At 40.9% G+C, this 16986-nt stretch overlaps 2 protein-coding genes across 2 annotated transcripts in view; one reads left to right on the forward strand and one right to left on the reverse strand.

The window, feature by feature from the left end:
- LOC106809068 (cytochrome c oxidase subunit 5A, mitochondrial-like) overlaps window positions 1-1795 on the reverse strand; it is a 15847-nt gene extending 14052 nt beyond the window's left edge. Inside the window, exon 1 of the mRNA XM_014812010.1 lies at window positions 1597-1795. Coding sequence (XP_014667496.1) covers window positions 1597-1675 — 79 coding nt within the window. The 5' untranslated portion in view covers window positions 1676-1795. The remainder of the gene's footprint in view (window positions 1-1596) is intronic.
- A 501-nt stretch (window positions 1796-2296) lies between these two features.
- Window positions 2297-16759, forward strand: LOC106809065 (probable serine/threonine-protein kinase mkcC). Its single transcript, XM_014812008.1, has 16 exons — window positions 2297-2380; window positions 3561-3688; window positions 4033-4173; window positions 7143-7279; window positions 7815-9074; window positions 9212-9347; window positions 9589-9724; window positions 10119-10276; window positions 10721-10887; window positions 11434-11558; window positions 11934-12029; window positions 12345-12521; window positions 14104-14182; window positions 14406-14509; window positions 14662-14727; window positions 14877-16759. Exons 2-16 carry the CDS (start codon window positions 3666-3668, stop codon window positions 14907-14909), a joined length of 2838 nt encoding a protein of 945 aa, XP_014667494.1. The 5' UTR covers window positions 2297-2380; window positions 3561-3665; the 3' UTR covers window positions 14910-16759.
- Window positions 16760-16986: the final 227 nt, after the last annotated feature.

Consider the following 16986-nt stretch of genomic DNA (forward strand, 5'->3'; position numbering starts at 1 on the left):
GTGTTTCCACTGACGTGCGAAGAGTAAGTGTCTGATAATCTTTTGTCCCTCAAGAGGAGGGTTAAACATGGATTCCTGAACTGCCTCAATAATGTCACAGTGTTCTCATATTCATGGAACATCCATAATCTGGAAACCCAATATGCCTCGGTAGCCCAACGGCTACAGCACAGGATTATGGCTTAAAGGTCATTGCATCGAATCCCATCAGATTTTTTATTATTTACCTGTTTTCTGTATTTTTCTATTTTTATCCATTTAACTATTTCTTTCCAATTAAGGAAATATTTACATGATTTATTAAATTATTTACAACAATTTTATAACAACAACAAATTTTTACAACAATTAAATTTTTTTTTTTTTAATAGGGTTAGGGTTAGGGTCACAATGCACCATAAAACAGGAGTTTCAGGCACGCGATTTGTATCAACCAATGGGATTTGGGAGGTATGCAGAATGCAGAAGGTTGCTGAAATGATGTGTACGCAACTGCGTATCTGCATATCTCCTTCAACAAAGGTGTCACTACGCATGACTTAAATGTTACGTTTATAACCGTAGCAACAGACCTCAGATGAGCCCAGACGCTCTGCGGCTCTTGTTTGAATTTTCTTTAATAGTTCTCAAGAGTTCCTGTGAATTGCAACAATGACCTTTGTTTTATTGAAGACCCTAAATACCAAACAAAACAATAGATCTTTCTCACATTGACTTTTATCTATCACTAATAACCCCTCATGTTATACAAATGATGTTATATATCAACAGCATTTGTTCCACCCTGTCTCTATACATTACACATATATGCATGGCACGACATAATTTGTACGGAATTTACAGGAAACTGTCGGCAATAATAGTTAATACTAGGTGAAAGAGAGTATAGAAACATTAAGAATTTGGTAGTAAATAGATTTCGTATTTATTTAGCATTATATTTTATTGAAACGCTTCAACTTCAAGTCAACTTCAAGTGCGCTTTCTGGTGCAAATCCACTTTAGGCACCTTAGGTATCACGAAGTGATGCAAAGATTTCTGTGTATCATCAACTGATGCACAGAATTTCCGTATATCAAGGAATGATGCAAAAACCCTAACCCTAACCCTAACCCTAAGCCCAACCCTAACCCTAACCCTAACACACTTCGTGATACCTAAGGAGTAAGGTTATACTTTATGACTTAGGGTTAGGGTTAGGGTTAGGGTTTTTGCATCATTCCTTGATATACGGAAAGTCTGTGCATCAGTTGATGATACACAGAAATCTGTGCATCACTTCGTGATACATAAGGTGCCTAAAGTGGATTTGCGCCGCGCTTTCCTACCTGCGTCAGCGCGTGCAGCGGCAACCAGCGTTTGTTGCAGATGAGCATTTGGACGGCATTTACAGGAAATTGTCGACAATAATAGGTGAAAGAGAGTATAGAAACATTAAGACTTTTGAAGTTTTGTAGTAAATAGATTTCGTATTTATTTAGCTTTTGATAGCCTTTTTAAGGCTTTATATTTTATTGAAACGCTCCAAGTGCCTGTGTCACGTGTGACGGCGAACAGTCGGTCAATGACTTCTTATTATATAAAACTAGTTTTACCTGCCGCTCCACGTGAAATATTCTGTTGGATGAGGGACCTTGCCGGCTGTGAAAGTTTTGTTATCACGTTTCGTAACATGATTAACCAATGTTTCGGAGAGGCGTTGATTACTCGTACAAAATTTCAAAGCGTCCTTGGAAATGACGTAAACGGTTTCGCCGAAAGGGAGCGCTCCGACCTTTTCTCTAGACTGGTACTCTGTCCGACCTCTCGGCTTAGTTACTCGTTGGGTGAGTAATCGAGGTGGGAGCGAGTATCAGTCTAGGCCCCCTACTTTTCCTCTCGCAGTGGTGATATCTATGGGTGATATGCTCTGGTGATATCGCGGAAGGAAAGACTAAACTGAATCTAAAATTAATGTCACAATTTATAAAAATGTCATTGTTTGATAAAAATTATCTGCTATATCTGAGTACTGTGTGCTAGCATTTTTGATGATAACACGACAGCACAGTTAAAACTATAATATTGCATAGATGTTTATTTTTGTAAACATTTTATGGCGATGACGATAGTCTGGACTGCAACCGTATTAATACTATTATACACAAAATTGTAGATATAATTTTGTATTTTATTTTGATTATTTTTAATTATAGATTTTATTTCGCATAATTAAGACAATGAAAAACTATCAGCAAATGAATGGACAAAGCACAATGTAAAATTATTTAACCACCAGATGGCAGTATACTCTGTAAAATATTGAGCGCCTTGATTTGATTTTTGCAGTAGTTGATGTTTTTGTCTCTTCCAAATTAACAATTTTCATGAATAATATTGGTAATATTGCACTTGCACCACATGTATTTTTATGTACTATTTGAACAATCAGTATCAATAACCATTTATGACTAGAAGTTAGTGGTTGATGGGTACAGACTACAATTTACCAAACACTTTTTACACAGTAAATCACACTAAATGTGTCACGATTTTTAACCAGGCTGATTGATAGTGATACTGATAGGGTCTATGTCCCCCAGGGTACTGCCGGAACGTACCCTGGTAACTATTTAGCTGATATGGTTAGTGTTAGGGTTAGGGAGTAGGCGTAGGCGACTCTCTAGACTCGTTAGTGAAGTAGGCGAGGTACGGTCCGGTATATTACTATTACTAGATAGTACGGCCCAAGGATAGAGAACATGGGTCCTGTAAAACCAATGTGCCTAACCCTAACCCTAATTCTAACCCTAACCCTAAACCTAACCCTAACAATAACTCTAACCATAACCCTAACCTATTATATTGATATAATATTATATTTATATTGATGTAAATGACATTGGTTTTATTGGTACCGTACCCATGTTCTCTATCCTTGAACCGATAGTACTACTATTAGTAGTATTTAGTACCAGGGTAGGTTCCGGTATACCGGACCGTACCAAGTGTACGTTCCGGCAGTACCCTGGAGGACATAGACCCTATCAGCAATAGTGATACTGTGATAGTGATACAATGGTAAACCAACAGAGACATGATGATCCTCTCTCTACAGAGTTAGATTCATAGCTTGGCTGATTCATATGAAAATAATCATTTTTAATTTTGTCTTCAATATTAATTAGTATTAGGCAGTGGCTACGGGTACGGTAGCCGTATCTTAATATCTTGAGGCTACGGGTACGGTAGCCGTATCTTAATGTCTCGAGGCTACAGGTACGGGAGTCCATTCGCTTTCATACTTAACGAGACAAAGATGGCAGCGGGGGCGCCAAATTTCGAAATAACGCCTTAATTGGGAAATAAATTCACGATTTGAGAGTTTAGATGAGCTAGAACCCTAACCCTAAACCTAACCCTAACCCTAACGCCAAAAAGAGGCTTCAACGAACGACGGCTACCGTACCTCCAGCCACTGCGTTATTATTATTAAATATGATAATGTGTGGAATTAATATTGTCACATTATAATTATATTGATATTGATTATTGATAATGTAGTTGATTATTTTTGCAGCACAGTCACAGTGATTAGCCGTATAACACAAACATAGCAGACAAATATTGTCTATGTGAGCCACCAGTCTGTGGCAGGCAGCCCATGGTCTAATCCATCAGGACCATGTCTTCATACAGAAGTTTCAAGTACGCTATATAAATGGGGACGTTATTATTTGCCCTTTTCATAGTAAATACATGACTATTAGTTTAAATACTGAAAATTAACGTATTTAAAATAGCACATTTGGGATGTTATTCAGCTTATACGCCACTAGCTTATAAGTATAACCAAGATGTGGTGGAACAATTGAATAAAACTAGCAAACTGCTATGCTGTGACATCATTACAAACATCACTGCCATGCCGTCTTGACCGACATGCTAAGCCGTCTTAGTCTTCACTCAACTTGACGGAGAGTATAATGCATAATATCCTAAATCTGTTAGTGGAATTAGCTCGAACAAAATCTCTTTGTTGTATTTTGCAGTCATCAGTCTAAATCATCGACAAGTAGTTCTGCTAGCACAGAAGATGGTGACACGGGTGGCTTGACGTATCAACAAATGTTGTACAAGAACTCTTATCGAAACAAATTGCCAACTTCATCTACAAAGAAGGGGTACCCGGGGTATGCTCATAATTCGTTTCTCAGTTTCTTTTATGATAGTGTAATTCATGTGTGTTTGTTCTTCAATTCTAACGCAAACTAATGTTGCTAAGTACCATTTCATAGATCATTTTAAAAATATGTTAGCTCTAGCATAACCAATGTATGAACAGACAGGAATTACATCGTTGTTCTTTTTATTAGCTCATCTGACGTAGTCAGATGCAGCTTGTAAAATCACATGAGCGTGCGTGCGTCCGTGCATGCGTCAACAGTTGGGCACAAATCTTAACCGCTCGACTTATGGTCACAATATTCGGGACGTAGGGTGGGGGGTCGTCAAAACGAATTGGGATGTCGAAGCTGGGGGTCAAAGGTCAAGAGGTGTAAAAGAAGGGGGAACATTTCCTCCTTAACTTAAGGTATAGGGAGGAAATGCAGAATTGCGGCACAAATCTAAACGGCTCGACCTAGGCTTGTGATAGTCGGTGTATAGCATCATGGTAGGAAAAGCCATCACTGTGCCGAAATTGGAGGTCACAGGTCAAAGGTCAATGGGCACCAGGGCAGATTTTAGACATTTTCTGAGGACATGGTCTGACGGAGCGATTGAAAAACTTTTTTGTTTCTAGCGGTGGACCTACGCATTTTTATGGCTTTAGTTGAAACGGACCAATGAAAGTGTGTTTTCCACTGAACGTGCGAAGGAGTAAGTGTCTGATAATCTTTTGTCCCTCAAGAGGAGGGTTAAACATGCAGATTCCTGAAGCTGCCTCCAATAATGTCACAGGTTCTCATATTTCATGGAACATCATCAATCGGAAACGCGCAATAATGCTCGGTAGCGCCCAACCGGCTACAGCAACAGGATTAGTGGCTTACAGGTCATTGGATCCGAATCCCATCAGATTTTTTTATATTTACCTGTTTTACTGTATTTTTCTATTTTATCCATTTAAAACTATTATCTTCTCCAATTAAAAAGATCATTTACATGACATTTATTAAAATTATTTACACAATTTTATTAACAACAACTTTTACAAACAATTATTTTTTTTTTTTAATAGGGTCTTAGGGTATAGGGTCACAATGCACCATAGAAACAGGGAGTTTTCAGGCACGTGCGATTTGTATCAACCAAATGGGATTTGGAGGTACTGACGCAAGAGTTAATGCAGAAGTGCTGAATGATGTGTGAGAGCAACTGGCGTATCTGCATATCTCCTTCAACACAGGTGTACTACGTCATGACTTAAATGTTAACGTTATAACCGTAGGCAACAGCACCAATGACGATGAGCCCAGTGACGCTCTGCGGCTCTTGTTATGAATTTTGTTAATATTCTAAGAGTTCCTGCGTGAATTGGCAACAAATCGACCTTTGTTGTATTGGACAGAACCCTAAATACCGAAACAAAACAATAGACTTGCTCAGGGCCATTGACTTTATCTATCACTAATAACCCCCTTTATACAAATGATGTTTATATAGTGCAACGCAGGCAGTTGTGGTTCCACCGCTTGTCTCTGATACAGTTATCACAGTAAATACTGCATGCAGACAAACCGACTCACGTCGCTTCACTGAAATGAAATTTCTAAATCCACTGGCCTTCGGTCGGCACCAGCCAGCAAAATTTACATGGACGCGGACTAATCTTACGTCTGGAGCCATATACCTTATTTTGACACTTTTTGACAATAAAGAACAAAACAGTAATATCATTGTTGGATTCTTACCTTACTAATAACCTTTCTCAAAACACTGCATGAATACTAGTAATAAATACCTATCACAATATATACATTCACATCATTCCCCACACACCAACACACAATAGAAGCTGCAAATAGAACAACAAATCTGTGGCTTAGTCGTCAGTGAGAGTACACACATACCTTCTAAGGCAAAAACTGCATGATTAACAGTAAGGATACTTATCAAGACCATTTACTCACATACCTTCTACAAACTGCTTATGATAACAGTAAGCGATAACTATCAAACATTATCACATACCTTCTACAAACCTGCTATGACTACAGTAAGGATACTTATCAAAATTTACACAACTACCTTCTACAACTTACACACTGCTGAATGATAACAGGTAAGGATACTTATCAAAAATTTATCACATACCTTCTATAAACGCTATGATAACAGTACAGGATACTTATCAAAACATTTATCACATATAGCCATTCTAAAATGCTATGATAACAGTCAATGGATACTTAACAAACATTATCACATACCTTCTATAAAACCTGGGCCTAATGATACAGATAAGGCTACTTATCTACCCAACATTGATACCACGATACGCCCTCTAAAGCAAACTGCTAATGCACAACCAGTAAGGATACCTTGATCAAACATTTAACAGCATACCCTTCTACAAACTGCTGATGATAACAGTACGGATACTTATCAAAAACATATCTATCACAATACATTCTACACACTGCTATAGAATAACAGATCCAGGATACATTATCAAACATTTATCACATAGCCTTTCTACAAACCTGCTATGATAACGGAGTAAGGATACTTAATCAAACATTACCATACCTTCTACTACACGCATGATAACAGTAAAGGACTCCTTATCAAAACATTTATCAGCCATTACCTTCCTACAGCCAACGCTATGATAACAGTAAAGAATACCTATGACGTTTGGTTAGCGACTGAAACAAAGTTATAACAACGTGTTATGTGTACAGTAAGTAGTCTCATAAAATACTGTGATAAATATTTAAATACTTAGTATGGTGTAGAAAAAAATATGGTGGACTCTATGTCGGCGAATCGTCATCCATTTAACGCTTGATTAATTTACGGATCGCAATGAGAGATTTTGGTGGCCTGGACCACGGGTCCATCCGCCTAATCGTCGAAGACTGCGAACCACTGGTATAAATGAATTAGCCTTTTAATAGCTTTTCTTTTTCATAACTTGTAACTGTGCATTTCATAGGCGTGGAAACTACGTAGGCATGCCGCGCCGTGTTGTCTATTCGGATCTACATGAGCTTGATGACAGTGATGATAGCGATACTGGTTCCCAGGCCAGCCTGCACTCACTGGAAGACGCAGAGAAGACAGGGAATACGAGTAAGTGATCGGCGTTGCAACTATGTTCACAAGATCCTAAGTAAAATGATGCTTGGTTGGCTTATTATGAGTGTGTTATCTATTAGCTGTGATTTAGCTGTGTGTATTAAATGTCTGGACTCATTCAACACACAGCAAGGTGCTTCGGAGGTCTTTAACGCATGTCAGGTTTGAATTGCCTGAAATCGCGTTAACCCTTTCACGTGCCTTAATTTTTAATTACGTAATCGACGTGCCTTAATTTCTAGCTGTGTTTTCTAATATGTATGTTCCTCCTATGTATGTTAAAAAATAAATATTTTGTTGTTTAGTAGGTAAAACTAAAGTGTCCAGAAAAGAAGTATGTCATTAATCTTTAAAAAAAAAATGTATTGGAAACCCCCTCCCAGACCCTCTCCTCCCATCCATCCATAAACAACATGCCTGACGAAATTCCTAGGGAAACCTCTGGACACGTTTGTAAAATGTGGTCACCATACTCCACAATCCTTCTGTTACATGGGATGACCCAAATTTATGCCTTTTATTGCTGCAGATTCACTAAGTATCTACTCTTTTGATCGACGCTTCCCCTTTATGAAGAGTGCTGTCTCAGCACCTGTAAATGAGACTGCAGACCTCAAGGCAGCATCAAGGTCCGTTGCTGTAAAGCCAGAAGACATGAGCAGCAGCAAAGATGCTCCTGCAAACCACCTACATAGACCACTGCAACCATCTTTTACTGGGTCGAATTCTGCTTTCGTTGCTGTTAAAAAGATCACACCCATGCCACACTGTGATGTCAGCGCTCCAGGCGCATCACGTGATGTTTTCGGCACTGCACACCTAGAAAGTCATGACTTTAATCAACAGCAGAGAGAAGAAATGTACCAGTCCGTAGACAAAAGCAGCGACATTAATTCGAAACTCGCTTCACCTTCTAGAGGAGGTCAAGTGAAAACTCCTCCAGCGACGCCGACGAAAAACCACAAGTTTGTGAACAGCGTTCACAAGGTCATGCCTGCCGGCGAATCCCACGTGAGCTCTGCCTTGAAAGCTGCAGGAGAGTTCAGCGAACGAAAGGCCGGTAAGGTGAACAGACAACCGCTGTCGGAATTGAGCAACGGGAGAGACGCGGCACTGTCAAGAGACAAATACGCAATGCCGTCGGATGGCAAGCCGCATGCTGTGAGAAAGACTGTCAGTTACAGCGTGGTGCCGTCAGGCAGTGCCTCGTCACACACGCGGACGCCAGCGGAGAAGAGTAGTGGCGACCTCGGCTTATTTACGTGTCGCGGCGTTGACGCGGTGGGGCCATTATCGAGACAAAAGAGCATGCCTTCTCTGGGCAGAGTGTCGAGTACATCGCTGACGCCTGCGATCGCCGCTGGCAACCGCGACAAAGAAAATGTGCGTGTGGAGAGAAGAAGCGAGCGTGGGAATGAGGCGACTCCAATTGCTACGACCTGGGCAGAGCCTGTCAGGGAGTTATCCGAAGCTTCCAGGGATTTGTCGGCTAAACATACGGACTCTCGTGCCCGGATGGATTTACTGTTTGAAGGCGGAGGCGAAATTGCTGCATCCGCAATGCGCAGCCATGGCAACCGCGGCATATATCCACCAGCCCTACGCGCAGGACATACAAGCAGCATCCGTAGCAGAACTGCAGTCAGCCATCATAATCTACTCCCGGGCATGTCTGCAAAGACTGCCCTTATTAGACCAGAACCTGTGAGTCAGCAAGACAACCACACTGGTGGTCAGAAGTCTACCCCGCAGCTACTGGCACAGGGTTCTACTGGTAGTATGTCAAATGGTGAGTTAGATTAGTCAATATCGCAGTATGCATTCTAGGGAAGGAGATAACTTTTGCTTTACTCATTTTGCGTTAATAGCTCTTGGAATCATCAACCCGCTGCCTTTTGTTGTAATTGTCTGTTTGTTACATGGCAGTGTCGGTGTCAGCAACCACGTTCAGCGGCCAGGATGTTTCATCCAGTCTGCAGCTTAGCAGTCAGCCATTCCAGGTCATCCACAATGGGGTTAAAATGACTGTAGTTCCGGCTACAGCTTGTCCGACACCGACAACGTAAGCGCCATTTCTTTATGGTTCACAGAATTTTCTTCATTTTATTCTGATGAACTGGTTATAACTGGTGTGCTATGAAATGTTGTGTACCTTTTCTGGCTGCAAGGTCGTTACTTTTATTGGGACAGATGGTAAGCATTTGTAAATAATAATAATAATTATAATGATAACATAATAAATAACATAATGTAATAATAATAATATAATCGATTGTTTTGGCACGTTCTTTTGTTGTGCGTAGGGAGCAGACGGCGACGTCGGCCACTCAGCATGCGGCCGCCTCATCTCTGATTCGGGACCTGGGTAAGGACATCATCACGATCAATGGGAAGTCCTACATTGTCTTCACACTGCTCGGCAAGGGAGGGTCCAGCAAGGTAGGATGACACGTGCTGCAAGAGAAGCGCACTGCTTCAGTGGCATCGGTTTTTTCATATCAACATGTTTTTTTCATGTTTCGCAGCTTCACTCTGGTTTGGGCAAGTTTGGCCCATTTACGTTTGTTGTTTCGTTAAAATTTCAATTGAATTGGTCACAGAAATTACATCTTCGAAAATATTAAGTTTATTTATTTCTCGTTGTTCTGCTAGTTTGATTTGATTTCATAATTCTATTGTTATTGGATTAAAGTAACAGTGATGAAGCAGAAAGTGAGGTCTGTCTAAGATTATATGAGAAAAAGGCTAACACAACATCCCAGATGTGTAACTAAATCTATAAGATAAATCATATTACAATCAATGGCATAAACGAATCTGGTAATTTTTACAGGTGTACCAAGTGCTAGACAGTGAGAAGAAGCGCTATTTGGCTGTCAAATGTGTAGACCTAGATGGCGCTGATGATGTGACTATTAAGTCGTATGAGAATGAGATAACACTACTGCGCAGGCTGGAGTACAGTGGAAAGGTCATCAAGCTTCACGACTAGTAAGTCACAAAGTCACAGTTTGTGCTTTGTCGCGAAAGCATACAGAGAATACTTGCTATGTACGGAGCGAGTTCCCACCTGCCCAGATCTGATGACTCAAGAGTATATGCTCTAACTGGCATTCAGGTTTAAAAGAACAACATTTTCACACGTGTGCCCGCTTTTGTTCGTTTTTATTTTCTGCAAAAACACTCGCTAGATTTTTACCTTTCTTTACTGAACTTGTTTGCAATTACACTCTTTTGATTTTATCACAATTCGTCAACAAGTCAAACATGGGTGTAATGGCTCGAGCATAACTGAAATCAGGAATTACCGCAATGCCAAGATAGGTTTCGTTATTCTTCGACTTTTACGATCTGCAACCTTGGCTTCTTGCCTCATGTGAGCTGGCTCCTGTGTGCATGCTTCGTGACACTCTACTTGTATCTGTTCGTGGGTAGTGAGTACAACAAGCAGCAGAAGTGCCTTTATCTGCTGATGGAGTCCGGTGACACCGATCTCGCCGTGTGGCTGCGCAGTCGCAACAAGACGGGACAGAACACGCACGAGATGCGCATGTACTATTGGGCCGAGATGCTCAAGTGCGTCGCGATCATACACAAAGAAGGTACGCTGCCGAACGCGCGTCACTTTCGCTGCCGTCGGAAGTCGTGGCCGCGTGCGCACGACAGTGAGCGCAACCGCATCTCTAGCTACTGCCACCTACCGTCTCGTTGCATGGCTAAAGTCAGCTCAAATGTGCGACCATCATTTACAAAGCGGTTGGGTCGGGCGTTCGTCACTCCACTGCTGTGAGATGTTGGTGCAAACTGCAGCAACCACTTCTTGTGTACTAAGTACAGCGTACCTTCCCCCCAATAACAACGTCCGTAAGGATTGTTTTATGAAGACGTGTCTTTTAAGCGATGTGCCTGTTTATCTATCTATAACTTCACTGCGTTACATAATTGCAGTGACAGCTATATAAGCTAGAGCTACATTGAGCTGCAGTTTTGCTTTGTTAATGTCCTTCTTTATGTTGTGAAAAGATTGTGCCACGAGGAAATTGTTATGTTACAATTAATTAAATCTAGTACAGATGTTTTGATAATTATTCATCGTAAATGATATTTAGTAGGAATTAGATATAATTGTTGTTTTTGTAATTGTTCAGGGATTGTCCACTCTGATCTGAAGCCAGCCAACTTCCTCATTGTGAGAGGTGAATTGAAACTGATCGATTTTGGGATTGCAAATGCCATTCAGAAGGACAAGACAAGCATCACCAAGGATTATCAGGTACTTATACTAATATATATTTGTGTGTGTGTGCGTGTGTGTGTGTGTGTGTGCATGCGTGCGTGCGTGTGTGCGTGTGCCTGTGCCTGTACATTTGAGTGTGTGACACACACATATTTGTTACATGCATGGCTGCAAAAAAATACTGCATTGTAATTGGTGATGAGCAACAAAGTAGTGATGAGCAACAAAAGAAGGTTTGAACAAATGAACGAGGACAGTATATGAGATCTGATAATACTAAATAAGATATTAAAATTAGGTTTGAAATTTTGTCAAAATTTAAAGTTTATATTTATTTCATGTGGATTAAAATGGGGAATCGAAGAGCGAATCAAAATGTAACCTTAAACTTTCGACTATTTTTTAATCTAGATGGGAACACTAAATTATATGAGTCCTGAGGCCATCCAGGATACATCGGATCCATTCCAATATGAGGCCGGTGGGAACAAGAAACACATCTACAAGGTATGCTCACGCACTTGTCATCTCACCAAGTCACCGTTTAACTATCGAGGGATCTTTCAGAGAGCATCAACGTTAGCCATTGCTTACATAGCCCAGTGTGCTGCACTGAAACCATCTTTTTAGCAGTATCGTTGTACCTCCCCTCCCTGTATCCTGAATCTAAACCAGGTTTTTACCTGAACCCCTGCATTTTGCATTAATACTGGGTTTTCAGCCATAACCCTGTATTCCCCTTTCCTGAATCGCAGCGAGGTTTCTAGCCTCACGTGCTAACGTTTTTATCTCGTCTTCACATTTGCTATGGTCTTCGTGCAGGTCGGAGTGAAGGCGGACGTGTGGTCGCTGGGATGCATCCTCTACAACATGGCGTATGGGAAGACTCCCTTCCAGCACATCACGAACCAGATAGCAAAGCTGCAGGCCATCATAAACCCGGCTTACGACATCAAGTACCCCGACTGTGGGGAACCCGAACTTGTAGACACGCTGAAGGTAGGTGCGGCTGTCATTGGCTGCTAGTTAAATTCTGTCTGGGTTGCTTGGCGTTATTAGGGATGATAGGTACGAGAGTGGTAATGATGGATGTCACTGGAATATTTCTTCTGGCTGAATTTTTATTTTGGGGCATATTTAAAACATCCATCATTGTTGGAACGATTCAATGGATGTATGTGTCATCATGCATGGCTACGCAAGTGGTGATGTTAATTTATTAAGATATGTTGTTCTTGTTGTCATGTGCAGTACTAGTAAGTTATGTTAACATGATGTGAGTATTTAAAAGCATCTGTAGCCTGCCTCCCATTTCAAGCCTTTTTAGCTCATCTGACATAGTCAGATGCAGCTTGTAGAATCGCTTGATCGTCCGTCCGTCCGTCCGTCCGTCCGTCCGGTCGTCCGGTCGTCCGTCAACAGTTGGGCACAAATCTTAACCGCTTGACGTACGGTCACGATATTCGGCACATTGGGGGGATCGTCAAAACGAGTTGGGCTGTCGAAGCTGGGGGTCAAAGGTCAAAGGTCAAGAGGTGTAAAAGAAGGGGGAACATTCACTCCTTAACTTAAGGTATAGGGAGAAAATGCAGAATTGCGGCACAAATCTAAACGGCTCGACCTAGGCTCGTGATAGTCGGTGTATAGCATCATGGTAGGAAAAGCCATCACTGTGCAGAAATTGGAGGTCACAGGTCAAAGGTTAATGGGCACAGGGCAGATTTTAGACATTTTCTGAGGACATGGTCTGACGGAGCGATTGAAAAACTTTTTTGTTTCAGCGGTGACCTAGCATTTTTATGGCATTATTGAAAGGACCATGAAATCTACTTTCAGCTGACATGCGAAGAGTAAGTGTCAGATAACCTTTTGACCCTCAAGAGGAGGGTTAAACATGGATTTGTTGACTGTCTGTTAGAAAGAATTTGACTGCCGGGTTTGCTAGTAGAATCTATACATGCCTGGATGTATGAGGCTACAATGTCACAGTGAAATTTCAAAAGCTAAATTTGGTTAAAGAAGGTTTATGCTCCTTAAATCGTATAATTTATATGGCATTCTGTAGTGTCAGTATGTTACATGTAACGTATGCTGCTGCCAGTGCATGTGTTGGGGCAGTTTTTGCCTGCGTTAATTGGTTGCAGGTGGCAGCTCTCTATTTGCAGCCTGTAGGCTTGCGTAGGTAAATGGATGAGTGCTTACCTATTCTGTCTTGCAAATAGTTGTTGCTACTACGAATGATGGGAGCTTCCATCTTTAATCTGAAGACACTTAAACGTACGCGCCATCTCGTGGCAACTTTCATAACGATCCCAACGAACATTCTTTTGAGAAGGTTCCTGATACCATCTCTGTGCATTCCACTATTTCGGCGTGTATGTGAACACATTTGGGACTAACAGGGTTTACTAGAATCCCACCACTCCACCACAGAGTCACCGCAGTAGACGTTAGATGAGCGCTGTCGCTATGCGGCACTTGTTATATATATATATTATTCAGTTATAGTCATATGTTTAAGGTTTCCCTAAGTGTATACACTCGTAATTTTGTTGCTAAATATCGAATGGATGGATTTCAGAAATGTCTCGACAGGGACCCAAAGAAGAGAGCATCCATCGCTGATTTACTGAATCATCCATATCTTAACAAGAAACGAGGTAAGCCTTCACACTAGTGATTGTCCCACTGTGTGATCAATTATAATCGATTATCATCTTTTGGGTGTAACCGATCATCGATTATGAAATTCGCACTGATTCCCATCGCAACTTCACACGTGCATCATGGTGTAAACACTCAATGGATCAGAGTAATCTACGTGATCATTCGCTTGCCTTTTCTTCACTTCACTTGTCAGGTTTCATTGTCTTAATCTTTCAGCCGCTGATGTCAGTACGTTGACGGAAGACAAGCTGAAGAAGATACTGCTGCAGATCCAGCAAGCAGACGTAAACTCACCCACGACACTATCGGCCATTACAAGGGTACGGTCGAGTGGCCAGCTACTGGACCGCACTGCGCAGTGCCACAGTAGTACCTCCTTAACACGATACTCTCGGGGCAATTCTTTCAATAGTTATGGTAGCTAGTATCTTTATAGTGAAAAAGTCCTAAAAAAGCACGTTTACTGTTGTAGGGAGTGATTCAGAACCTGCAGTCTGGAAAAGAAGTTGACATATCTTCCATTCTCAGCAAGAGACAGGTAGGCGAACAGTGTCTGAAATTAGTGTGTTACTTGCCATTACGCTAATCATTTCTCGGCATGTATCCATAATGAACGGATGCGTGTCAGACGCTGCCGTCCGTATCCAGACGCCCACCTTATCGAGTCATATGGTTTTGTTTTGCTAGGCTGCACAGAGTGGTTCCAGCTCACCAGTGTGACGATTCAACCACGGGTGCAGTGACACGCACATCTTGCACAAAAGTGACGACGCAGAGAGAGAGAGAGAGAGCGAAAGAGAGATTAGGGGAGGGTAAAACACAGAGTGAGTGAGAGAGAGAGAGCTGGAGTTATAAACTCTACGGGAAGGTGCCTACGTGCAGGGCAAGCTTAATTAGCTCGTAATGGTGAGGGTGGTTACTTTGTGATCACCAGTCGTTCACTGTTATGAGTTTATTTGGATCTGTGATTACCAACGCTATTATATATATTTAGTTAAAAATACACAACCACACCACATGGTAGTGAAGTTCCAAAAGAAATATTTAGTTCTAAATTGCTAATATTTGTGTAATAGTGAACCAAATAACAAGATGGATTTCTGTAGCGTATTTAATTTGTCTATTAACGACAACAAATCAAGTTACAGTATTGCTATTTCTTTCGTGCACGTTAATTTCTATATAATAATTTTAAGGTATATATACCCTACAAGATAAATGTATATCTCGTAGTTACCACTGAAATATTGATAGCAGCAAAGATGAGAATAATTTCTGTAAAGAAAAGATTGGGAGAAAGTGGCCACTTCAGTATAAATATTTCCCATTTCTTATCACTGATTAAAATCGGCATCCAAAATTTATGATCTTGTCATAAATTTTATGCTTGGGCTCTCATGACTACCTCAGGAGGGAAAATGCGATCAGGTTAAATTTCACACATGTTTACTGGGCTAGTAGAGATTTCCCCTTCATGGCTAGACATGTTGTAATTGAAAATGTGGTATCGCTTTTGTGATTGATATAAGATGACATATTAAAGGTGATTTGCAAGGCATTGACCCATGTGGAGAGTTTGTTGGCGTCGTCCTGGAGAAATTGATCTGTCTTGTTGGACTGTCTTGAAGTCGGAAGACTTGACCTCGCTATATACACTATATGTTGCAGTGAGCGAACAGACGTATCTGTGAGGTGATGACATAAGTCTTTGTATATACACATTGGCTCCAGAACAATACCGTGTGAGCTTTCACTTGCTGTACCTTCGCAGGTTTGCTATGGATGCCACGTATGTTAGAACGGTTTTTTAGGAAGGCTCTTATCCTACCAAGGATGCTGTATAGTGTTGTTTTTTGCATCAAACTCATTGCGGAATTAAGGTGAAATATTTGACTTATTTTTTGGTGTTTGTTGGTTTGGCCCAGTCGTGTATAGATGAAATATGGCTGGTGTGTAGGTGGTTTCCTATGTCATTGTTCGCCTGTTCCTTTGAGTTTATTGATAATCTTGTCTATTTTATGCGTTAGCCACTTGATTTTCCACCTACACTAAAAAGGCTACTTAATTATGGCATGCCTTGGTCAGTTTGTTTGGAATGTTTATTTTCTTCATAGCAGCGGTAAATGAGAATGGATAACGGTTTCGTTTTTTTCAGTTCAGTGTATTGTTTGCTGGGTCTAGGTGAAATCATTTTGTTCATTATGTTTATAATTGGTAATATTTGCATGGGTGGTACCTTCCTCCTTGATATATATGTATTTCTGTGAATATGCGTGTAACTACTATTCGCGGCATCCGAATTATCGACTGGATCGGATGTCCAGTAGTCGAGAAGCCCTGCGACCGATTGTCATTGGTGTAATTTACTTTGAGGGCCCATTTTCAGAAACACAAGCAGTTATGACTACCAAACGTATGAAATGGCATGACATTTGCATGACACTTCACCTCAAAAGTCACGCCATGTTAGACTTATGAACTCATAACGACAACGGGCCCCTGAAGTGCGGTAACCAACCAGTGTCTATCGTCACAAATATACATATAAACAAAAGGATGTCAATATATAACACAGAGTTCGCCGTTTGATTTATACTGCATTATTTTGCTTACGTATGTATACCTCTATCTATATAGCGACTTTTGTTGGTCACGAGGCCAAGGCACTTCCACAAATTCTTAAATAACATACGATCCGGCTCCTTATATGATATTACGATAATGATTATTTTGTCATATTAGATGTACGGCAATATGACGATAAGCTACATAATAGACATACTGGGCTCTAGAATGC

The sequence above is a fragment of the Priapulus caudatus genome, unplaced genomic scaffold (assembly GCF_000485595.1).
Source record: "Priapulus caudatus unplaced genomic scaffold, Priapulus_caudatus-5.0.1 Scaffold325, whole genome shotgun sequence".
In the NCBI taxonomy this organism is placed as follows: domain Eukaryota; kingdom Metazoa; phylum Priapulida; class Priapulimorpha; order Priapulimorphida; family Priapulidae; genus Priapulus; species Priapulus caudatus.